Source organism: Plectropomus leopardus, chromosome 15, assembly GCF_008729295.1.
Source record: "Plectropomus leopardus isolate mb chromosome 15, YSFRI_Pleo_2.0, whole genome shotgun sequence".
NCBI lineage: Eukaryota > Metazoa > Chordata > Actinopteri > Perciformes > Serranidae > Plectropomus > Plectropomus leopardus.
This window is the reverse complement of record NC_056477.1, coordinates 24,836,102-24,862,095: the sequence shown is the minus strand read 5'-3', so window position 1 is coordinate 24,862,095 and position 25,994 is coordinate 24,836,102. Positions and strand designations below refer to the sequence as shown.

Genomic DNA, 25,994 nt, shown 5'->3' with positions numbered 1-25,994 from the left:
TTGTGTTGACTTTGTTGAAATCCAATCCATGATGACTAGATAAACTGAGTCACAATGTGCATCCCTCTGGCTTTAACAGTGACATTTAAATCCAGGCTTATCTTTTTATACTCAGACATGTGTCTGCAGATTTAGTTCACGCAGGCGAGGGCACGGACATGTTTGGTTCTGGTGACCAGAATGACTAAGGAATAAATCAGTCGTTATCAAAGAAACATGAGAGTAAACGAGAGAGAAAGAAAACAAAAAACAGCAACAAAAAAAGCTTGTGATGCTTATCATGCTTATCAAGCTTATCATGTGAATTCTTGAGTTATGGCCAAAACTGTGTTTTGTAAGGTCATTCTTTAGTTCAAGTGGTAAATTTGAAGAATTCTGTCAGGGTTTTTCTGAGACATTGGGTTTACCAATGAGGCAGACATGAGGTCATAATGACCTTGACATCGGACCATCAAAATCCAATCAGTTCATCCTTAAGTCAAGGTTGACGTTTGTGCCAAATATCAGGAAATTTCCCAAGATGAATGCCTTGAAATATTGCGTTCATGAATGGGAAGGACGAAAAGTCATGGTGACAATGACATTAGACCACCAAAAGTCCAAGTAGACGTTTGTGCCAAATTTGAAGAAATTCTGTCAAGGCATTCCTGAGATATCGCATTCACAAATGGGACGGATGTGAGGTCACAGTGACAGTGGCTTCCAAAATCTAATCAGTTCATCTTCATGGTGAACATTTGTGCCAAATGAGAGAAGAATACCCAGACAGCATTTAGATGTCGCATTCACCAGAAGGGGCACTGGACAGACAAAAAGTAATGTAAGCATTACTAAAAAGTAATGCCTCCAGCTGGTGCGAAGGCTTTAGAAAAAGCCTTACTAGCTGCAAACACTTGTCAGCCTACTCTCAAAGTCTGGAGGCAGTTTGGAGCATAGATGAAGCCAACCCTCCATCTATAATATCTATCCCATGAGGGTAGAAAGAGAGGACCAAATCTGCGGGGGACTGTAACTCTGCCACAAAATGTAAACAGACCGACTGCTGACAGCAGAAGAAGAGGAGGAAGGCTTGGCAGGATGGATGGAGGGAGACACAAACATCTGCTCTCCTAAAAACAAACACAGGCCTTGAGGCTGTGGAGCAATTGGCGGGTAGTCAGTGATAGAGTAGAGGAGTGGTGAAATCAAGCGTCGCTAATCATCTCAATTTGAAGAAGTCACTCACTGGATATAATCCCAGCGCAAGGGTGAAAAGATAAATCGAGGCCTCGGTAATGCAGCAAGATGTGATAGTGCGATCGCTGCCACTGCAGCACTTCTCTGTCGGCATTATTTGAACCTCACTGCCTTCGTGTTATATGGAAAAAAGAAAATAGGGACTTCTGTTTTCTACGTTTTGCTTTGTTACGACATCATAAATAAGCTGACGATGACTTGGCTGTGGTCAAAAGCAAACTTCATTTGCAACCTTCTGAAGCCCTAAAAAAGTCTGACGCACTGTTATTGCAGCATGACGTGAACATTAGCATTTGCAGCAGTTTATAGCTTCCAGCACTCAGGCTCCAGCATGCTGACAGCATCACCTCCTCCTCCTCCTGCCTCTATCCCCAATCACAGACAGAAATAGCTTCCTAAAATTTCAAGCTTATTTGCAACAACAGTGATGACAGCGTGGGCGACAGAAGTGTGTGAGTGACAGCACCATAGTGACCAGAGCTTATTGAATAGACTTTTTTAAGAGTGAGATGACCACAAAGGCAGCATTGAATAGGTATGCGTCATATCATATTGTTCACTGGTTTTAAAGTAGCATACAGTGCCAATTGGGGACATCGGAAGAAATTACAGCATTGACGTATTTTCATCTCATAAATGTTCATGGGCAATGTGTTAACAATCAGTTGCCTGTTTACGCACCCAGCAGATACATCCATTCAGAGTCATGTTTCTGGCCACCTGATGAATACGATTTATAATACTGTTTAATCTTCTTTAGAGGGATACTTTGCTGATTTTCAACCAACCTTGTATCACCAATGTGGCTAGTATGAGTTAATGACCTGTGGTAAGCTTCCGGTAAGGGAGATTCTGTTATGATTCTGTTACTGTATTGCCTATTTGTCACCTAAAATCTTTTCAGAAACATACTTTAGGCCACTATTTGATTGAAATGTAACATTTGTTGTTAGCAGTAAGCTGCCATATTGTTTCATGTGGAAAATGGCCAAGTGTGCGTCAGGTCACCCACCACCGGGAACGTTAAATGGTCTGGTTAAGTACATTTCGCTGTAGGTTTTCTACCTCATGAGCAAACTTGTATGCCACAGCCTATTTCCTGTTTTCTCTGGTCATAAAGCAGGAATTTCAAAAGTATTTGCATTTTTCTACTGCATAGAAAGCCAAGTTTTATAAAGACTATCTTTACAGCACTTAAATACCTTTTTGGTCTCAACAAACTCTGAAGAAGAATACCTGCTGTTGTAAAGCTGGGCAGGTAGTGTGCAGTTCATTAGAGCTTTTTCACTGTAAAAGCAGCTGCCTGCTTTGACTGGAAACCAGCTTGCTGAGAGTGGTGAGAGTGAACAAAAAAGGTTTTGGGCCGTTTTTTTTCTTGCAAAGGAATGTAAAACAATTTATCTTGAATGAAGGCAAGATAAAGAGAAAATACCCTTCTCTGCTCTGTCAAAAATATTACTACTCTCCCCTTAGCAAAAAGGAAAACAACCACAACATGATACTCATATCTCAACTAAAAAAATATCATGATATAAACTATTGTTTGAAAAAAAAAAGTTGTGGATGGACAAATAGAGCTCAACATTAAGGACTGCCTGACTGCGTTAGGCACGTAAAAAGCCATGTTGGGATAATTAATATAGCAACTCACCTGCCCAGTTGACAGGTGATAAAAAAGACTATTTCTTTTCCCGACACTGATAATGAAAGTAGCTAGAGACTGAGCTATCTTGCGTCAGTCTCATCTTTGTTCAGAGTGACACATGGACAATACCGATCAGGAATTTGCAGGAAAATGCAAAAAAACTAACTTTGGGCAAGTAGATATCTGACCGACTTGCCTGGCCAGTCAAGTGAAAAAACAACATTAATGACAGTGCATGACAATATACATACATAGCAAAATAATCAGAATTGAAAACCGAGGGAAAAGTTGTGATATAATATTAGAGTTTTGGAAAAAAAATAAGAGCATTGAGCAAAGTTAATCCCTGTTCCTACTTCCTCTCTAAGTCGCCAGTTCTCTCTGAGTACCAAATGAGTCCTGGCCTGCCCCTAAAGCTGGACTGAGCCACATGATGAGTCATCCCTAAACCCAAACACTTTCGGAACTGTACAGACATCGCCGGCGGTTTAATGTGAAGCAGGACGGAAAGTGACAGCACATCTTCCATTCAGTCAAGCTTGGAAGGACGTTTAACACGAGGAGAGGCCAATGACCTCTGGATGCGAATCCCACATCTGTAAATCAGCCATTACACAGTCCACATGACAGCAGAACACACACACACACACATGCAGATGTGCACTTGCTCTCAACCCTGAAGCTATTAGTGCTAACATCTCTGTCACCAGGCATCTGCCCAAACTCCCCTGCCAGTTAATATGGAGAGTGTGATATAAACAGGATATTTTAACAGTTTCCCTCGGAGTTCAGGAGCGGGGAGGTTTAAATTAGAGTGCGAGCTGAATTCAGCACAGATCACCAGTCCCACATGTCTCCTCCCCTTACATGGCGGCGTCCTCCAGCTGCCGTAAGCTCATTCATTCCCCTAAAAGGATGCTGCATTTTTCCTCCTGGCTTTGGATATTAGTAGAGTCAAGCCTATTCAAAATAATCCTCCCAAGCTAAAAAAAAAAAGGGATGTTGAAAAATGAGAGTGGGGGAAAAACTGGCAGAGATTTTCGCAGGTCCTCCAGATGCAGCGTATTACCATCTGCCTACGGAATGTCAGTTATTTCCAGAGCGTCTTTAATAGCTTTCCTAATATGACACACAGCGGCTCCCGGGCCAGAGGGAGTGATGCAGAGGCTTGGAGGAGCTCCTCTGATCACCTGCCTGAAAATGACACCCGAGAGGCTGCGCACAAAAACTTTCACACTCCTCAGGTGCTCATTCAAGCAAACAGCTCTTGGGTTAAAACTCCTGGTGGCCAGTTATGGAGTCATTATATACTGTGTGTTAGTTTCTGCGAGATGACTACAGGGGGTCACACAGATAAACAGACACCTCCATGCACGCCCAGCATGAACCACGAATTCTGGGTAACATGATTCTTCACAAAACTCTAAAATGGCGTTGCACCCGAGGTGATATTTATTGGTGTAGACTTTCATTTCTGATGGGAAACTACAGATTATGCTCTGAGTTGTTACCTTTAGGTGGGAAGTAGGATTTGCTCTCTGCTTTGTGGGGCCAGTCTACCACCAGATGCCCATAGCGGCGGAAACTGTTGGTGATTTCATCTGTAAAAATGTAGAAAACAAAGGATAAAAACATCATGAATGTTATTTTCGTGACATGATAAGACACCATTTATGGTTGTTCATGTAAAATGCATACGCAGGACTCTGTGCAGGGCTAGGATCGATGCTGAGGCAGGCACAGTTTCTATTTTTTGCCGTGTTCCTGCTGCAAAAGTAGCCACTGCATTAAACAGGAGCACAGGCCTGGCACATCCGGTCTGCAACGGGCTGTGGAAACTCATGCATTTTTCAGCCCGCTGAGTATTGTGCATCATGTGCTTGTTCAACGGTGTGGACACATAAGAGAGTAAACATTTCATATTAACGTTAGACTCTGTGGCATGCTCCAGAGATTGTGGAAACAATTGCAGGTCAATGACGCAACTGGTAACAGAGGTTAATGTAAAGCATTGAAATAGTCTTAAAAATCTAGATTTTGAGGGTTAAAACAATTGCTAGCTAAATGGACATTTCTCTGAGGCATATAATGGCAGAAGTTACTGAGATTTGCCACTGTCTGGACAAAATTTTCATTTTTCAATTTTCACTTTGATAAACTAACAAAAGCCTGTTTTTTTGGTTACGACTCATGGTGCTAAAGTTTAAAATTGTATGGCAAACCCATGGTATATTCAAGTTATTTGATAGACGTTCACAGTGGCTAAATTGCAGGTGAAAGAATTAACATCAACAAGGTCCATCAGTGTTTCCTTAAAAGAATATGTAATGTTTTTTTGCTTTCTTGCTGAGAGTTAGATGAGAAAATCAATAGACTACCACTCTAGTGTGAACAGTACATGGAGGTCTTCCACCAGCAGTTGGTTAGCTTGGCATAGGACAAAGACAGGAAACAGGGGTTAAAAGGTAAACTGTCCAAAGGTAATGAAATAATATCTTGTTTGTTAAGTCCATACTACTTTAAATACAAAATGTCGATACTTTAAGGTAGTTACATGCCACACTGTCACTGAAAACTGATTTTATCTTACAGGAAGAAAATACGATTGGAAAAAAAGATTAGAAAAAAAATATAAGAATACAATTTATATAAATATAAACTGGACTGGGAGTTTTTTTGGCATTTATTTTAAAAAGGTGCACAACATGACTGGTTAAAAAGGCATTGTGTTTAATTTCATCTTGACTTTAACTCTTAGCAATGACTAACATAAGTGTATACCCTAAAATGTTGAACTAGTCCTTTAACTTTTGATAACCTGTCAAAGTCTGTTCTTTGGTTATTGAGTAAAAGCTTTAAATGGAACAGCAAACATAAGCTTTTTTTTATAGTAAGTGGCTTTATAAAATGTTAAATTAATATCCTCAACAAGGAGTGTGAAGGTGCCCTAAAGCAAGACTCAAACACTTCAGCGTTAACTGTGTGGCAAACAGCCAAAGACAAAGACGGCACTCAGAGGCTTCCAGGTGTGAATGTACGATACATTAAGCATCAGTATAAATCTGCAGCAGGGAGGTGCTGAAGAAGAGGCTGTATTTATTTGAATTTCTCTAGATGTGTAAATGAAAAAGGATCCTTTGTTTACCTTCATCTATGTCAGGAGGGAGGCCTCCGACAAAGACCTTCCTGGAGTAACGCTCCATCCTCTCTCCATTCTGACAGCGGGTTGGCGAGTTCAGACCCGGGGTCAAGGAGGGGTCACCGTGACCGTCATCAAGGAAACCATCTTCAAAGGGAAAAAGACAGGAACGACCTGAGAGGAGAGGAAGAGAAAAGGACACCAGGAAGACAGACAGGGATAACAGAGGAGGACAGAGAGGTACGAGAGTGTGAAGTAAAAAGGGAGGGAGGATGTGAGAGATGAATTAATGAATTAATCACATCTGGAGACCAATAATGTAGCAGTTTGGATACTGAGATTACCCTCTCAATTCTAAACTTGGTCTGTCAGCAAAGTGAGATGACACTTTTCTTCTACCTCGTAAGACATCCTCATATTTCTGGTGCTTCTTTATGTAAAACTTAATACATAATAATTCAGAAGTGATCATTTTTTTCTTTTGGTGGGGTGGCTTCAAGGCCATGACTACACATTCAGTTGAAAATCTCTTGGCTTTCCCCAAAGGTAAAACTTATTTTTGATTATTCTTATTAATGTATTTAAAGAAACCTGTAAAAAGGAAATACACCATATGGCCGTAAGTATGTAGACGCCCATGAACCCCAATGGCTGTTTACAGATTGATGGCAAAATATCCTGGATACGTGCATTGCAATCTTGCGCTGGCGACGCTCAAGCAGCAACTTCAAGCAGCAAGAAAAATGAAGCCAACGTGAAAGTGCCTATTACATATTATATACAGTCCACAAAAATCACATATTGGTGTAATGTCTGGGTGTCCACATACATTTGGCCACGGTGTAAATCAAATTATAATCATGATATCATAATGGCGTCTTGGGAACCTCCTGGTGACTCCCGCTCCAAATCCTCATTAAAATAGCAGGCTTCCAGACCTGTAGGCAACATGCTGAACAGCAGCACTTAATGAGAATGGAGGGACTGTTGATCATCAGTAATGAGCCTGGTTATATTCTCTCTTTGTGGGACACATCATGCCTGTGGAGGTCTTTAACTATGCTTCCCAATAGGAGGTTTCCACTGGTGCAGTGATGCATTAGCAATATTTTAGTGTTATTTTCTGATGGTAGTGTCGCTAGTTCAAATGTAAAATGTATGTTTTACTCTCTTTCTTGAGCAGGGTTGATATTTGATTGTTTGATAAGCAATCAAACATGTCTAACACAGTGATGAATGCTGCATTTTTTTGTCTCCCACTACAAGTATAACATGTAACTGCAGCCTGATAGTGCAGTGACCTTACAAATGTCACATGGTAGCTTCTCTCCTTGCTGAAGAAAGACAGAATTAGTCAAAAAAAAAGAAAAAAGCACATCAAATCAGAGATGAGCCACATTGGAAAAGCACCCATTTTTGCCATTCAGATGATGAATCACTTCTGAGTCAGCGCACTCCTTCATGAAAACCTTCAGATATTTTGGAAACACTCCAACTAAACATGCTTGAACATTTGAAAAGGTTTAGTGTTGGATTTGGTGGCAGCATCACACTGCTCTTAACTGGAGAATGAGATGCGTTCATCCCTGTCGTACCAAATACTGCAAATAGATGATGATGTTTTGTTTTTTTTTGTTCTTAGAACTGCTGTCATGTTTCACTCACAGCTGAGCGTGTTTGCAAGTCAGCATCCCTACTTTGCACTAGAGGTAGAACACTGACTCAGAGTAGAGAGAAAAGAAAATGAACTGATTTTTTTTCCTCTCACCATCAAGCAAAACAAGATTCATATAGACAGATTCGGTGGATCGCCCAATGTTGATTAAAATGCACAACTGTGTGTCGAAATTAATATGATTCCATTCAATCACAGCACAGATGAAAAGCAGATAGTGACACCACACTAAGATCCCCCTCAGCCTCGGAGAGAGACACGGTCGGCATGGCAAGCAGAACCCCAGAGAAAATGCCACACGTTACCTCTTCTGCGGCCATAGCTCCGGGCTGCTTGTCAGCACGGTGGGGGGGGGGGGGGACACAAGGAGAGACAGAGGGGTTGGGGTAGGAAAGAGATACAGAGACATGGGTTTTGTGGAAATAAACCAAAACCAGGAACATCTCTAAGGCAACAGAGGAACCACAGATGGCCACACCTAAGCTTAGGCTACGTGAGGAGGGCGATTATCACAGCCTGGCACCAGCCCACAGTAAACCTGCTGCACCTGCCTTGGCAACAAACACATGCAGATGCTGGAAAGGGAGGTGACGTTTAGCCACGGAAATGGCCGAGATATTCAGCCGCATAATGCACCGCCCCATAACTGGAGATCATAATCTCACTTTAATGAACCCACAATGGCTCGCGTTCGTGATAATCTTCTGTGAATATTCACCAATGAGGCCATAAAGCAGAGCGCATGCGGGACTGAAGGCAGAGCAGGTTAGTCATTATCATGGCCTTGGTGAAATATTATAAGTTCCTCTCAGGTCAGGTACGGCAGGCCAGATGCGAGTGGAAACTTCCCACAGGATAAGGAGAGGGTACGGAGGTGGCTGGCAGCCTCGGGGCTCAGAGAAGGGAGGATGACATGCAGAGGGGAGGTGGGCAGCGGAAAGCAGGCTATGATCTCAGGGCTGAATGAATCAAAGTCTACGGCAAGGCGAAGGGATTGGGATCATTTATATCAGCTGGTCACATGTGCCAGCTCAACATTATCTCTGTCTCATCTTTTAATGCGCCTTTTACTGCACTGACTCGGATGAAATCTAGAGAAATAAAAATAACTATTATCCAAAGCTAACATGCTTTTTTCAGAGCTTTCATTTGCATTTTATGGTCTCTTCCCCATGCAATCAACTGTTATTATGTTGCCTGAAGGCCATAAAAACTGAGCAATATCTATCTGCTGAGGAGGACCATGGAATCTGTCTTACATCTGGAGCAAAGCAGTGCAGAGAATAGCGTAACTGTCATTGCTAGTGTCAGACTGATGCTGTTGTCATTTTCACGGCGAGCATCCACGCTGTGCAAGTAGTGCCCATCTGTGTGCTCCATTGGTGTGGTTAGGCACATTGTCGTGTATTGATATTTTAAGGCAGCAGAAAGAAATCGTGCCATTGACCAACAAATATCTGGTCTAAAGTCAGAATGACGCAGTGTTATCCCGCTATTTAAAGGGACGCATTGTTCATAGTAAGATGAAGGGGTGGGTTGAAAAAAAAAACATAATTCATCACGAAAATATTAATGAAGTTCTTTAAAATGTGAACATAGCAGTGAGCAGAGCAGCTGTCCCACTACCCGCTAAGAGATACGCTGTAGACGATTACACATGAGGACCAGGGTAACTTTATTGATTATTTCAGAAGCTAAAACTTTAGTTCTCTTTCCTCTGTCATGTTTATCAATATAATTTTTAGTTTTGCTGCTTAAATCTCTCATGGTACTTGCTGCAGTGACATTACTGTTTGTACTGCATTACTCTCAGCAGAAAATCACTCACTTCTCCAATTTGCTAAATCCCTAATTTAAAAAGCAGGATGCTAAATGCAGGCTCACCTGGTTTTTAAAGGAAATGGGTGATGACAGCCTGATTGGTTGAATTCATGTTAAGCCCAAAACAGACCTATGATTAATTTAGGGACTAAATACCACCCTTCTCCCCCTTGCACCATAATTTGTGCAGGGATAATGCATTGTTAAAATAGGAAAAGTTGTACTTTAGACCATCAGCTATAGAATATTTAAATAAGGCCCATAACCTTAAAAAAAAAAAGTAAAAAGTAAATGGACTTTAATATAAGATTCTTTTTTTTTCTTTCTTCAAAACAAGCTACAATATTTCCAGTTGGTAAGCGTTACCTTAGTAGCTTTTCCACAGCTTTCTCGGCATCTTTCCAGCTTATGCAACCACCTGTTAGCACATGACTACATTTCCACTCTTAGGGTACATGTTGACACCTGAGCTATCTCCATGACAACTCCATCCATTGAAAAATACCAGAATATTCACTTGCATTTGTTTCCCACTTCATCAACCTTTCCGATTACATTTTATTGTCTTCTCTCTATATGCAACCACCTGTTATCACATGGCAAAATTTCCATAGGTAGGTCACACGATGACAGCTGAGCTATCTCTTTGACTCATCAGCAAATTCCATCTGCTGAGAAACACCATGAGATGGATTCAAAAGCTCTGAATACAACTTGAGTTAAACCACTTTTTTTTCCAGGAGCAAAAATGACCTTTCAAGCTCAAGTTTTATGTGCAGAAACACCACATTGTGTTTCCCTAATCTCTGAAATCTTCCCACAAACAAGCTTAATTTGAATCTGCTGTGCCACCAATATAAGCCACACAGGAGGCAAAATGTGGCTTAAGATAGAGCAAATTTATACAAACAGCAGGAGAGTAACAAAGTGCTAAACAGATCCTCCTGCTCCTCTAAACGCATCAGTCACAAAGCACACTGGTCGCCTCAAAAACCAATATCGGCGTTTGCATTGTGAGAGCCCCTTTGTGTGACTTGCCCCTCTGGCTTCTCTCTGAAAATATATTGTCTTTGAGCCTCTTCTCCCTTGCTATGTTTTCATTAAAAAGATCTGGCTCTCCAATCCAAAGAAAACCTGGGCAGCCTTTCTGCAGCTTTGCCCTCTCACTGTCTGGCCTTGGCAGAAACAAAGTCACCTAGCAACCAGCGCAAAATGAAGAAAACGTTATGTGGGAAACCGTCAGATGCCTCAGCAAGGGAGAATGCGACCCATAAGCAAGAGAACGGAAAAGGAAAAGCGGGGGTTAAGAATAACTTTAAACTGTGTGGCGTTCAAGAGAGAGAAAATGTTAAAAAGGAAAGTGGGGGATTCCTCTGGGCACAATGAGTTTGAGGTCTCCGGCTCTGCTTGGCTTCAAAGCCTCAGATACTTCTACTAAGCTGTCAAGTGAACAACACCAATAAATCTGAAAAGCGGACCTAAGCTTACTACTCTCTATCCTTTCTTCTTAACTTCAAGTGCTAACACCATCCGGAGAAAGTAGAGCCCTTACAGGTTCTCACAGCGTGAAGCCTCAAAGCTAATGGGACGAAATGAAGGAGAAACACAGAGTAAAACACTTTAAAGTTGAAACCAAAGCCTCCCTGTCTACACACATCACAGGCTACAGCAGAGAGAGCCAGTTCTGACAGACTTGGAAGATCTGGGCAGATCTGTGCTTGCCTGAGTGTAATCCCATGACACAACAGTTTAACATCAATCCAGGACGCGTTCTCCGAGGATACGAGTGATGAAAAGAACAAAATGAGGAAGGAGCACCACTGTTGTCAAGATGTGACGCTAGAAACTGCTTTGCCAAGAAAGTTTATTTTATGTTACATATCTTTTGCCTTCACTCGTTTTTATGCCCTGTAGGCTGACTGAACATGTCCAGAAAGGAAACTAGGGCTTCACTGATTTGGTTTGATCACCAGTCAGTCCAGACATTCTCAATATTTTGCAGAGTTGAGCAAAAAGATAGAAAACATGATCGCCCCTTAAAGAACTAGTGAGCAAGGCCAAAGTAGAATGATCTCCTCGTGCTTTTATGCCTTTGCCCACCAGTCAAGTTGCAGTTTACAATCATGTCTGTCAGATTCATACGGAGCCATTGCAGTTGACATTGCTTCAAATGTGGATGTTGCTGCAAAGGAGCTACAAATTCTAAACATGGATGATTCACACACATCTTCAACCTTTTACAGTAATCCTGAGATATCATTTTCACAAGAGGGAGAGGGATGCAGGCCAGTGTGACCTTAACTTGACTCAAAGTGGGCATTTGTTCCAAATTAAAAAAATCCCCTCAAAGCATTCCTAAGATACGGCATTCACATGAATGGGACAGACACAAGGTTACAGTGACCTTGACCTGTGACCATCAATATTCATCCATGAGATCATATGGACATTTGTGCCAAATTGGAAGAAATTTCCTCTCAGTAACCTAAAAAATCATATTCACATGAGTGAGACAGGCGCAAGGTTACTGTGACCTTGAGCTTTGACTTTCAAGATCTAATCAGTGCATGCTTGAGTTCATGTGGACATTTATGCCAAATTTGAGGAAATTTCCCCACAGTAATCCCGAGATATCTTGTTAAAGAGAGTGAGACCGATGTACGGTCACTGTGACCTTGAGCTTTGTTCTTTGACCACCAAAGTCTAACCAGTTTATCGTTGACTCAAAGTGAACGTTTGTGCCATATTTGACAGACAGACAGACAACCGGAAAACATAATGCTTTGGTCCATGACTGTTGCTGGAGCACAGGCATAAAAAAATATCTCTGACCCAATCCAAACACAAATAAAAAGCACTCGGAAGGCCTGGGCCTGGCCTGAAGAACTTTATGGCATCCATGTTGGAGCATATGAGAAAAAGACCTGATTTCTCTCCCTGGCTCGCCTCCTGTCACTGCTGGTCATCTGCTGGCTGGTGGCACTCTGAGGAGAATCTAGTCTTACATGCTGGGGTATTTTTGGAAGTGCTATTCACAGGTCAACTGTGCTTAGAGGTCTGTCCTAGGTTTATGGTGTCAGGGAATCCAGACCTTAGCAAAGGGTAGGCAGGTGTGCCTACTGCACACTGACGTAGGCCACTGTGGGTAGGGGGGTGTATGTGTTTCATGGGAACACACCACAAAAATACTCCCCATTCTTAATTCCTTCAAAGGACAAAAAAGCAGCTGCAACACTTTCATCAGCAAAATCAAGACAATTCTGACGAATGCCAGATGGAGAATAAGATGACGAGTGCTACAATAAAATGCGACTTACTATTCAATGGCATTATGTGGTCTGCTCCGGGATGATGGAAGTTGAGGCCCATACGTCCTGCCGGAGAAAAAAAGAACAGATTTTTACAAAAGAGGGGAAACATGGAAATCACTGATAAAAGCTACCCTGTTAACAGACATTATATTTAATCTTCCATTCTACTGTTGGCAATGGGGAAATGCCAGCCAGGATGAAATGTTTAACAAGAAATGAATCAACAACAAGTTTACTCAATGTGAGACAATGGCACGAAGCACGACCACGGACAACAGATGTAAAAAACGAGGTGGAAACGCACGTTCCTTTGTTGTCACATATCTCATATGCACACACACACACACACAAACACACAAACAAAGGAAGCTATAAGACTAGGAATTCAACAGAGCGTGCATTCTGCTATGGCGACAAAGTGTGCTTGTTACATGGGCCCATCTGTCAGTGCTTTTGTGGGCAGAGGTGGTGTGGGACGTCTAACTGGAAATCTTCCTGGTTATCTCTGTCTCCATCATCGTATTCGAACAGGTGACAGCTTATGCCAAGGCTTCAATAGCCAACCTGGTTCAGGACAAAACATTGCCGTCTCACTGTCAACATCATTTGTAGTGGCAGCTGCAGAGGCAGACCCTTTATCTCTGACCACTTAAAATTAGGGCCCTGTGTCAAAATCCACCGACACCAACTTTTTACTCAACACACAGCAACCAAGAGTCGTTTAGACTGAATGTAAAGAAACACTTTCACTGTTACACATTGATATTCTGCAAATACCTTTTAGATTTAATAAATCAGCTTTTGCAAGCCTGCGGTGTTAACACTGTGGTGGTGATGAGGGGTTTTAAGGTCGAGGGGGACAACTGCAATGCATATCTTGCTTTACTGCTGGTGCATGTTTCCCCATATGTAATATGGACTTTGAGAAACCAACTGGCTGCATGTTGCAAGCCGCTATAGCGCAAACAAGATGACATGTCAAACGTATCCAAATTTGGATGCACAAGACAGATAGTGGGGACAGCAAAGGGGCCTCTTCCTGGCTCACAAACAAGAGTGGAACTAGCAGTTAGACCTGGTTGAAAACCAGAAAGGCAGGGTAGGGGGAGGACAATGGGGAGGCCACCCTGCAGCTCCACAGATGTGGATTTCCACACTCCTCACAGCCAGTTAGAATCCAGGCAACAGTGGGGCTCGGGGGCAAATGGAGTGCGGCAAGCCAATACGTTCACACACATTTGTTTGAACACGTGGATATGTGTGACATGGCCGAGTGTCACATAATCTTTGTTCTTTCCAACTTATTTATCATGAGAAAAAGGAACATTTTGTTGGCAAAGACTAGATGTACACAAAGGAGAAAGATCCAGCGTTGTGTCCTGACATTGATGGTTTTTTAGTCTTCTATTACAAATTGGTAAACATGTGGGTAGTCTGTTTGTTTTTGTGTCAGAACACCAAACTGACATTGAAAACCTAGTGCCAATGAAGGCTGACTGTTACATTGGCCAAAAAGTTGCACTTAAACACATTGCAAAGGCTACAGCCAACTTTCAAGTACATTCTGCATCTATATGATGGGAGAAAACTCTCCAGTGGGTGGGAGTAGTCTGTAATCGTCATTCAAAAGGGAAAGACTGACAGGATGGATACAAGAGCTGTTAGCCAATTAGCACATTAACAACACAACCTAAAAAATAATAAAATAACAATTACAAACTATTTCTGGGAAAAACCTAATAATAATCTTGACTTATTTAACAAGTTTGTTTTGATTTCACATCCTCTAGACTTAAGTCATTTGCTTGCTTTCCTTACTTACGTTTCTCTTGTCAACTGAGCTAAACTGCCAATCTGTCAAGTGCTTATTGTCAGTGATGGGCTCTGCTGCCAATTCAACATGCTGACTCAGCCAAAAAGCTTTTAACAAGGGCCAACCATGGCTGACTAGTGCCAATGGTGCGGGACACCACAAAAACTAGGGTGACAGATGCTCACTGACTGCCCGACAGTGACCAATGACAGTCTTCCTGGTGTGTTCGGACTTTGACAGAGATCTCCTATAGCTCCAGAGCGGACCGTGCACCTTGACGTAGTAGTACTGCATTTGATTAAACAAAAGAATAAGATGATCAATAAAATACTGCATTGCTAGTGTACTCTATATCCGACATTCACAATCAAAGCCCTGCCTTCGTTGATAGGAGGGCAAAAGTCACAACAAACACTGTGGCCTGTGCTTGCCTTTCGGACCACATTAGTCATTTTGGGAGACAGTTGCCCTCCTGAAGCCTTAAAATAGCTCTGGGCATGTGCCATCTGCTTCCCCCAGGAGTTGAGTGGCAGGGTGTGAGGGGGGCCCCGAGTTGCTGCTGCTGCTCTTCTGGTGACATTTCCTCACCAAGAGCCAGAGCTATTCTCAACCTCCCCATGATGGTTGAACAGCAGTGTGGCCCCTTGGGAGACACGCCATCCTCTTCCTTATGCATAGATCCAACAGTACCACCCTTTTACGTGCATAACAATCTGCAGTCGGACAGTGACCTCACCAGAACCTCTTTGGGTAGAAATGGAATAGAGAACTGGACAAAGCCAGTGGCCATAAATGAAGGATCATATGCCCTAATGGGGAGACTCCAATGTTGTCATTGTGGGAGAGCATGAAGTCTCTGAAATGTTTAAGCAAACCATTAAGATTAAAGACCACAAGAAAACAGTCAAAATTAAGTAAAATGCAATATGAGATGTATAACTTTATGGGTTCTAAAGGTATGTAACGACTGAGACATTTTTCTGTTGATGCTAAAAAAGTGAAGAGGTGGATAAAACTAGAATCACTAGCTCACAGTTGGATGCCTCTCCCAACTAGTCAAGTTGCAATTTACACCCATGTCTGTCCAGACTTGTGTAGCCATGACAGTTGAAAATGCTTCAAATATGGATGTTACTTCGAAGAAGCTGCATATTCTAAAACTGACTAAATGTCTCCCCTTCTGTTCCTAAGTTATGTCATATGATAATGTCCAGAAAAGTATTTTTTCAGAATGTTGATATGATGTCACAGTAAAATTGACCTTTGACCTTTTGTATATAATATTTAATTGTGTCATAGTTGTATCCTATTGAAATTTTGTCATATTTGGCATATGAATTCTTCTCATCCCTGGGTGCAAGTGGATGTTTGCGCCAAAGTGAAAGAGATTCCTTTAAGGCATTCTTGGTTTTCTTGGTTTACGAAAATGAGACAGACAAAGTCACAGTGACCTTGACCACCAAAATTTGATCAGTTTGTTGTCGAGTAAAAATTTGTGCCAAATTTTAAGAAATTCCCTAAAATGCATTATTCAATGCATTATGCCTCCGGCCATGGCTGCCGCTGGCAAGGGGGTTTACAAATATTAATAACTTTACTGCTTTCTGGCTTACTTTTGTGCTGGAAGGCAGACTGCCCCATAGCACCGTCTTCGATTTTTTGAAAATCTATTGAATTAAACACTGAGCTACTTGGACTGATCAACAGCCATATCTATCATTGTCTTAAACACGACATGTCTATGTTGGACGCTGCTTTTGAATGATCTGTGAAAGAAAACAGGAATGGGACCTTTGGTCTACATGGACTAAGAGAAACAACTGAGGGGCCATATGAGTGCTGTGCCTCAAGTTCCTAAGCGGTTAAATTTTCACTAGATTCCATGTGGCTGATCACCTCCGACTGTGTCCCACCTGGAGCTCTTCTCAACTGCTTTGGTCACGTTTTTGCTCCCTCTTTTCCACATTACAGCACATATTTAAGCCCTGCAATAACACCTCTAGGAGAAAGCTCCGGTAGAAGTTATGTGAGGAGAGTGGGAGTGCCGACAGCAAGGTGCGGAAATGTTAGAAATGATGAAAAAAAAACACCTCAGCAGCAGGGTGCCCCAAAGCTGCACTACTTGCTGACTACTGCTAAAGAAACCTTCAATTACCAACATAACACTAGCACAAAAAAAAAGATGACAATACCCTCTGAGGGGCATATTTATGTTTTGCACACAGTCGACAGATGACTGAAAAAAAAAATGATACGGATGGATGTTTCTGTAAGAATCTGGAGAAAGTTATTTTGATTCTGTTTGTCAGAATGGCCTACTTCTCTGCTTTCATACCAGCTTGATCTCAACCCAACAACCCCCAACAAGATGATTACAACAGAGCCAAAGTTCCTTCAGTTATCAAGCAATAGCATAAAATTATGTGGTTAGGGAAATATTTCTAGAAGCAAATCCCTAAATACGCCAACCACCCACTGCTATTTAATGTTTCATAAAAGTAATAATTGTAAAACTATTAAATGCCTCTCATATAATAATAGAGGAATTCCAGAATCCAGTTAAGCCTGATGCACAACTTGGCAGTGATAATAACACTTTCAAAAGTATTTCATGGCTTGTGAGACCTGGACAAACCATGTTTTAAATAGACAAAACAAGCCCAGACTTGTTTTGTTGCCTGGACAGGATTAGGTCAGTCATGCTCACTGGAGTCATGAATTTTCCACCATAACAAAACACAGCACTCTGATGGTGTAGTTTATTGGAGGCAAGGTGCGATTTAACCTTTAACACAGCCAACAAAACACATCATCTTATCTCTGTTCAGTCATTACGGGCTGTTTAAAGTACAGGGGCATCCCTCTGACGCTGAGATCATCGCAGGTGTTGTTAACTACAAGGGCGGAAATGTTGAGAGGTCAAGTCCAGCTTGTCAGCCAAACTTCAGCCCAACCAAGCGTTTTATTGACCTTTCACCTTAGGTTAAGATGGAGTGACCCCTCTTTGAACCTGAAGACAAAAGATCACACAGACCTCCTCTTCCAAACAAACACAATATTTGAGGACCTATTTACGACAGAGGAAGGTAGTGTTTTCTTGGTCAAAGCTGAATCTTTATCTTTATAGTTAACTTAAACCTCACTGTAAACCTTTTCACCATAACTTTATCTAACATGGAGACAGAAGGTGCACTGTGAGGGCTCTATCTATGCAAACATTTCTAGAAAAGTTATATGGAGACACCCACCGCTTCCTATCATCACAGTGCTGTGTTTAGTCACACGGTTACTCATCTGACCTGTGCTGCACTCGTCATACTCGTGTTCCTCCTGATAAAAGCTCCTGTGTGTCAACAAGTGCATGCAGTCAAACAGCACCAGCGTTTGCTCTCCCCCGTGTTTGCTATTGACTTCAATTATACCTGGCACCTTCTATTTGTTACAACAACATTATGCCTCATCCAGGCCGTTGACCAACATATGATGGGTGTCAGCCAAACACAACGAAGCTTGTAAAATCAACACAAAACTGTTTGTGTAAAATGTAACTGGTTAGCATTTTTTCAGAACAAACCACCAGCAGCTGCTTAACCCAGCATAAAGACTAGAAGAAGGGGAAAACAACTAGCCTGGCTAGTCCAAAGGTTTAAAAAAATCAGCCTACCAGCACTACTCGGCTGTTTAGCTCAGAAATTAACATGTTATGTCTTGTTTGTTTAATACAAACAAAAGGTGTATATCTGCAAAAGCCGTACAACTGCCCAAAACATTTCCATTTAAAGAAACTCGGTTCAGTCTCAGAAACAATGTCAGTTCAAAAACGCATATGAAAATCCAAAACAAATACTGCAGAAACGTGTTGCAAATGAAAAAAATGTGCTGCAAAAAGCCAAAACAAATACATTAGCCGCAAACACTGCAAATACAGAAATAATGCAAAGTGAAGACCTCTCAAACCTCAGTGTCAGCATGCCCAATAAAATATTTGCAGACACACGTTGATTTTAGATTTTTGGAAGTGGATCATTCTTGAAGGGCACTATCGGAATATGTATGCTATTTATTCATTGCACTGGGAGTGCAGTGCGTACTCTGGGCACAGAGGAAGCAGCAGAACGTCAGGCGTAGTGGAAGTCAAACTTAGCTCTTGTGCTGGGTCTTACAGTCTGTTTCCATTCCGTTTCCATATTCAGTCTGATCAGCTCTGACCAGATCTGCAGATCAGTTATCTACCCCGCAACTCAAACTCTGCGACTGCCTGCCTGTGCTGCGTTCATTGACCCGCAAAAACTTTTGAATTTTAAAAAGGGGACACAGAATAATAAAAAAGAGACACACACACACACACACACACACACACACACACATAAAAAAAAAAAAAAGCATTTTGTTGATACTTTGTTTTCTGCTTTTTTTGTTTTTTCATTTTCAGCATGTTTCTGATATTCGTTTTTTTATTTTCACATGTTTTAAAATTGACATCCTCTCTCTGTTTGGCTGTTGTAGTAAGGTGACTTTTGACAGCCATCATACATAAAAACGGTAAAAGGACAACTTTTATAGATATATTTTTGCACTTTTCATTCGTATCAAACTTGCAATTAAAAAATTTTGAGCGTTGGAAGTGCTGGTAGGCTTATTTTCTTTTTACTTGTGGACGTAGCCAGGCTGACCTAGCTGTTTTCCCCTTTTATGCAGGGCTAAGAAGCGCCTGGTAGCATCTTCATATTTACCATAGAGGCATCAAAAAGGTATTGATCTCCTGTTGGTAAGAAAGGCAATAAGCATATTCCCCAAAATGTCTAACTATTCATTGGATTAATTAATTGAAAAAAGAAAAACAACAACAACTGGTAAAGCAAATATTCACAAGCTGCAGCTCAGCTTTGGGCCTTAAATTCGATGGTTGATGGAGTTTATTTTTCTAAAAGCTGCTGATTCACCAACCTTCTATAAGTTGCACTTACGCACAAAAACAAAATGCACATCGTAGCTGATGCATGAGTAAGATCATGTGAGTCAGGCCTGCTAAGGCAATGTGTGTGTGAGTGTGTGTGTTTGTGTGTGTGTGTGTGTGTGCGCACAGAGAGAGAGACTATGTGGGTGGGGTGGGATCCACACACAACCTCCACGATGACTCAAGGGACTTATTAACACTTTTGAGTATCTCAAATGGTTAGTGACACCATGGAGGTTGTGTGTGTGTGTGTGTGGGGAGTGGCTGCATGCTGCAGTCACAGTATCATGTCTGCTGAGGCATCGATGAGCGAAAGAGTGTGTGAGGTGAGACTGCTTTACATGGAATGCCACAGTTGATTTACATGTCAGAACTAATTTGGATGTGTGTATCCTGAGAGTGTGTGACGATATTGCTGGCAGCAGCACTGGTGGCTGTTGTCAAACTGGTGGTGTTTTTCCTGGCCAAGGGGGGAATCTCTGGTGTGTGTGTGTGTGTGTGTGTGTTTGTGTGGGGGTGCCTGGCTCTCCACACGTGAGCTCAGCTGACCCAGTTCAGGATGCAGACCAGTGTGTGTGTTTTGCTACAGAAAGGGCCCGTTTGTTCAGACGTCCCCGCGGCCCCTCACCCAGGAGTAAAGAGCTTTTTCAAAGTTTGAGAGGATCGCAAGAATAAAGTGTCTCACTCACAGACAGCAGACACACACACACACACCCTTTGAAGCTGACTCTTATCCAAACAAGCACGTAGAAAAAAAAACTAGTTGAATCGAGATGGCCTCGCTGTCTTGTCACAGAGAGACAGGGGTGTGGGTGGGGTCACCTCACACTCTCACCCCACAGATTCATATTTACATCACACCAAAAGCGCTTCTCCTTCTTTAGAAAAACACAAACGGACTCATAAAACACTCAAGGAAAAACAACTATTCCAGGCACAATGAGAAGTATGCGAGAAATGTCTGTGATGGGATGGACGTGGGAGGGACCCGTTCAGTTGGGAATGTAAAACTGGGCCTACTGGTTAATTAGTTTTGTCTGGTGGCTCTCAGCTGGTGGGTAGTACCCTCAAAGTGGGATACCACACTCACTTAGGAAGCAAATTAGCATCAAAAAACATGTTGTCTCCTCTCATTGTCTAGTCTTGTAGAAGTAGGTTTCAATCACTGACCTGGATTATCTTGAGTAATCGGCTTTTGATTTTTGGAAAGACACATTTCTGTTGAGTTTTTCAAATGTATTTTTTTTGGTGCTTTCAACACCACAAGCAGAGTGCCATCTAGTTCCATTATACTGTAGAGGAGGCAGACATCTCTACGGCCGCTATCTCCAACACTAAAGCCAAAACAATCGAGACTGGTTAAGGCACTAGGCAAGAGAAAAAATATTTTTAATTGTGGGGCAAACTGTCTTTTAGGTTAACACTGAATTACAAATGAGACCTTAAAGTCTAAAGCAGGATTTTTTTCTCAAATTAAAATGTCCATCTTTTGTCAGTTATTTATATTGTATAGATGTTTTCTCAATTTGCTTTTCAGAAATGTTGATCAAGTTTGTTAGGTTGCGCCTGTTCGTTAACAATGCAGATGCTGACTCTTCACTTCTGTAAATAACATGTTTGTGCACATGTTACCTGTGCACCGTTTCCCAAATGCATCTTAGCCCGTAGACTTTTAGGAAACAAAGCCCTGGTCAGTCCATGACATTTTTACTGCATACTGACAACTTCACAACGAACGCACTAGATGGCTGGTCATCTTTTCTGCAGTGTGAGAGTACACTAGCCTAAAACCAACATCTTAACCTGGCCTGACATCCAGAATCACCACCCACATTACTGATTTGTTTAGTGATTCAGACAGGTCTGGCAGGGGGACATGGGGGAAGCTCTTGCAATTGACTGTTTAGGGCAAAACTAAACAAAACAAAACAAAACAAAACAAAACATCTCTACTTCCCAAAAGGAAATCAGCCACCATGAACACAGTATCAGGCTAAATGAATCATATGAAATTATTAATGGCTTAGCAGGTTTACCTGAACCTGGACCATGACTTTACAAACTGACCAACCCAATCGCTACTGCCAATGGAGATCCAAAGTAACATTTTTGACACAATTCTTTAAGTACTGACATTTAAATTGTCAACACATTTACTTCACTGACTCTTACTTTCAAAAAATGACACACATGGATATAGACGTATACAGTTAGAGAGAGAAATAAAGGACTTTGTAGACAAATTACTTCTGAAAATGACTGACCCCGACCTGACCCTGAAGCCATACACAACAAAATGACCAGGACCTGTTATGGTAGGGTTGTAAAACTCTTCCCAAGAACAGTGTTTGTTACAATTTCCGATCAGAATGACCTCCTCAGTTCAAAGAAGCTCCAGCTGCTCTGCTTTTCGCAGTAGATTACACAGCAGACTGAGCTCTCAGACAGTGAGTAGGTACGCCAGCAGGGTGGAACTGCTCTGTGGTTGGCACTGCAGCTTACTGCAGCCCCACGCTGTCTACATGATGGCGAGAGGGGTAAACAAGCAAAGAGACATGCAGGAATGCACACCCACATCTATGCGGCACCCTCCCGTATCTCCTCTGTCTTTGCTGTGCTTTGATAATCAATCACAAGGGACGCCCTGCAGGACGTTACGACACCTTTCCAGTGAAGTTAGGTCGGGCCGGGATGACCACTTTGCTGTAACAATGCTCTCTCAGCAAGGGATTGGGAAAACAGACTCCACGCATGAGAAAGCGACATGCTCTGCTCATTATATACCCCTCCCACCAATCTTTCCATTGTTAAGGTGGGAGGATGGGGGGAGCGTAAAAACCCTACACCCAACCTGACAGGGCCCCATCTGGGAGACTGGACCCAAAGTTTTTACAATAGACACGTGACTTGCGCTACGAAAATATTGGCTTAGAAGACCTGATGTACATTGGATGGCCTTAAAAGGGTGTGAAGCGAGATCTCTTAACAAGGTTTTCATGATTTCATTATCTGTACTCCCAAGAGATGAAACTGTTTATTCATTTAAGTATTAATATTAGTATTTAGTACGAAGTTCACCATGAAAAACTGCGCCTGTGTATCAGTGTTGCTTAGAAACACTGATTTGATCTTCAGGCTGTGACTCAGTCATGTCTACGCCCACAATCAAACACAAAATAAAAGTCCACGTAGGGTTTCTAAATTCTGCTTTGTACCACGGATAATACAAATACACTCTATCACTCAACATTTATGCTCACATATGACATTATCTCTTGATCCACTGGCTCCAGCGAGCAGAGAGCCAACACATTAAGAAGAGAAAAGGGCAAAAGAAGAAGCAGTTTGCAAATAAGACCGCCTGAGTGCACATTGCTGCACTCTGGGCCACCACACACACACACACACACAAACACACACAGAGAAACAAAAATTATGTGAGATTTTGCAGGTAAGGCTCATAATGTTAATTATTCAATTTCAAACACAACATGGTGATCCGTACTGGATTGGTTAAGAGATTGGCAAATAGAGCAAAAGAAAAAACCCAGAGATGATATATGCCCATGAAGCAAAAGAAAACAAAAAACAATCCAAATAGTGTAAGCATGGACGTATGAATATTCCTAACCTGCAAAATGATTCCTCCATATAATATCAGCGATAGTCATTGGTGGGCCACCGGCAGGGTGTGGTTTACCTTTGTCATGGTCAGTCCTTATCATATCCATTAAGGAATTCTCCAAAGAGTGCAAGCTAAAAGCATCAAAGGGCCGATTCCGGTCCTGCAACACAGCAAAACAGGAAGAGGGTTAGTCTTAAGTAGCATTAATATTAAAGGGAGAGTTCACCCCAAAATAATACATGTTTTTTTTTTGTCTTGCCTGTGGTTCTGTTTTACAATCTAGATTGTTTTTGGTGTGTGCTGCCGAATGTTGGAGATTTTCATCATTGAGATGTCTGCCTTCTCTACAATATAATGGAACTAGATGGCACTCGGTTTGAAGTGCTCAAAGCACCAAAACATAAATTTGTATAACACGATAGCAATGTGTCTTTCTAGAATGATGACCTTATTACTCATGTAGGAACTATTTTCTTTCTACTAAACTACACCTGCCAACTGTATCACTGCACAGAAGGAAACATCTATTGTTAGCTCTCCTAGCACCACTGAGCTAGCTAACATTACAGCTCAGTCAAGGAGGACACCATTAATGTTTATTTATTGCGTTATCATGGACCCCAAACCTCTTGTCCATGAGTAGATGCACTCTTCCTTCTGCATGGTGATACTTGGTGGGTGAAGTTCAGTGGAGAGAAAATAATCTGGAACGAGACATTACTTGAGTTTTTGAAATGTGTGTTTTGGGCGTTTTGAGCGTTTTGAGCACTACAAACCGAGTGCCATCTAGTTCAGTTATAATGGACAACACTCGGTGACTCACACCAAAACAGTCTAGATTGATAACTGGCACTAAAGGTAAGAGGTAAAATATGTGTTTTTGATTTTGGGGGTGAACTGTCCCTTTAATTGTGTATATGACACATTCTCTGATATCACAGCTTAAACACAATGAATACAAATGCTCTTGTATGTTGTCATGTGGTAATAATGTACAGTACAGAGTAAAAGATTAGTACAACGCTGAATATAATTTCTGCGTAAAGGGCATGATCTTTAAATACCAGCACACTTGAACTTGCACATTTAGCCTCACTGTTGAAATTGTGGTTGGTTGCTTACCTTGCTCAAGGGCAGATCATTTGGCAACAACTTGCCTGTATCAACAGCTCCCATTTTAGATTTTAAAATAAAGCAAGACAGGGTGGGTTGCATTCTTCACTAATCTAGACTAATATAAATTAAGGATCTAAGACTAGATGTTACAGGAAAATAGAGCGTATGTGTCAGCCCTGGGGGTGATGGTGAATACAGCAGATATTGTAAGGGAGATATGAATCTTAGTCGGAGGCTTTTCATGTCAGAAAGCTACAATGAAAGCACATAGAAGATTCTGCCCTGAGGAGCTCCATCTGTCAGGATTTAGTGTAGGATTTCTTAACAGAAGGGCATATTAAAATCTGAAATGATTACTCCCCTGGCTTTCTCATAACTGATGAAGTACTCCTCACTTTGCTCATTAACCCTCTGGAGGTTTGGTCCAAGGTATCAATCATTTTGACATTGTATAGTCGCTACCATAATTGTATGGTAGCGACTATAGAGACTGTAGAAGATCGGACCAGAACTTAAATGATTTGTCAGTTGTCAGACAAGACGATCAAAAGAAACGTGATCAGCATTTTGATAATCGCTTAACTGAGTACAATTCTGTTTTAAAATGTGAATATTTGCTCGTGCTTAATCAATAAAATACTTGACAGATTAATCGAGAAAACTTTCACTAATAGATCATATCCTTTTCAGGTTTGCCATGTGTTTCACAGGTTTAATATCAGAGTTCTAGTGACAGGCTTAGCCATTGTTTTTTTTTTGGGGGGGGGTAATGGTGCAAATATGATACCTAAAGGGGCTTTCACATCTCATCTCATTGTGTGAATATCTTGTAAAAGCACTTACAGTCAATCCTACAGTGTCGTCACAATATCAAGGTATTATTCAAAAATATTGTGATATTTGATTCTCTCCATATCACCCAGCCCTTTAGCAGCTGCTGTTAAAACACTTTGCTTTTTGGGGGCTTGCTCAGGCAGCTTGGCGGTTGGTGGGGCAGTTGGCAGGGTGGTTGGCACAGTGGTGTGTGGGCATCTGAAGTTGAAGTACTGATATCAAAATGATACTTTCTCCGGTAGCAAAAATAAAATATAAATAAACAGATCTAAATACATTCTTCTGTCCTTAGTGTGAAAGAAAAAATCAGCCATACAAGAGCTTAAATTTGTTAAAAATAAATGAATAAATAAAGGTAAAATCCTGATTTAAAATTGTGAAATATTTGATCAAAAAATAAATATAAAGTAAAGATGTTATAAAAGCATGTTAACACCTCAGGGTTAAACCGCTCACTGTGACATGTTTAGACCCCGTCTGTGAGTGGATGAATTCATGAGAATGTCATGTGTGCCAAAGGTAAAGCCTGAGAGCGCGTCTAACCGGAGCTGGAGGCTACAGTCTTGGCAGCTGTGTCCTGTGTCCGCTGCCCAAGCCGGGGCCACATTGTTTGCACGCCACAGCTATTGTTGCCCATTCGGCTGAGCATTCAAAAGCGTTATTCCCTCCACTCTGGACCCGACAGCGCCACGCAGATAAAAATCTGCCCACTTGGTACAAACGGTAAACACTTAAAACGCTGAGCTTTGAGTTTTCCTCCCCTCCCCTCCTCTCCGACACATGTGGATGAGCTCTGCGATGGGTGGGGGTTGGAGGGCTCGG

At 41.7% G+C, this 25,994-nt stretch overlaps 1 protein-coding gene across 6 annotated transcripts in view; it reads right to left on the bottom strand.

Annotated features, from left to right (window-relative positions):
* The window catches only part of cpeb3 (cytoplasmic polyadenylation element binding protein 3), a 48,628-nt gene that overhangs the window by 13,860 nt on the left and 8,774 nt on the right, over positions 1-25,994 (bottom strand). For 3 of the 6 annotated variants that reach the window (XM_042501580.1, XM_042501574.1, XM_042501577.1), the window contains exons 3-7: positions 23,229-23,382; positions 12,834-12,890; positions 8,001-8,024; positions 6,027-6,194; positions 4,393-4,482 (exon numbers count right to left, since the gene is read on the bottom strand). In XM_042501580.1, the coding sequence (XP_042357514.1) occupies positions 4,393-4,482; positions 6,027-6,194; positions 8,001-8,024; positions 12,834-12,890; positions 23,229-23,382 (493 nt within the window). The remainder of the gene's footprint in view (positions 1-4,392; positions 4,483-6,026; positions 6,195-8,000; positions 8,025-12,833; positions 12,891-23,228; positions 23,383-25,994) is intronic. The other 3 variants (XM_042501578.1, XM_042501575.1, XM_042501579.1) reach the window with 3 other exon arrangements.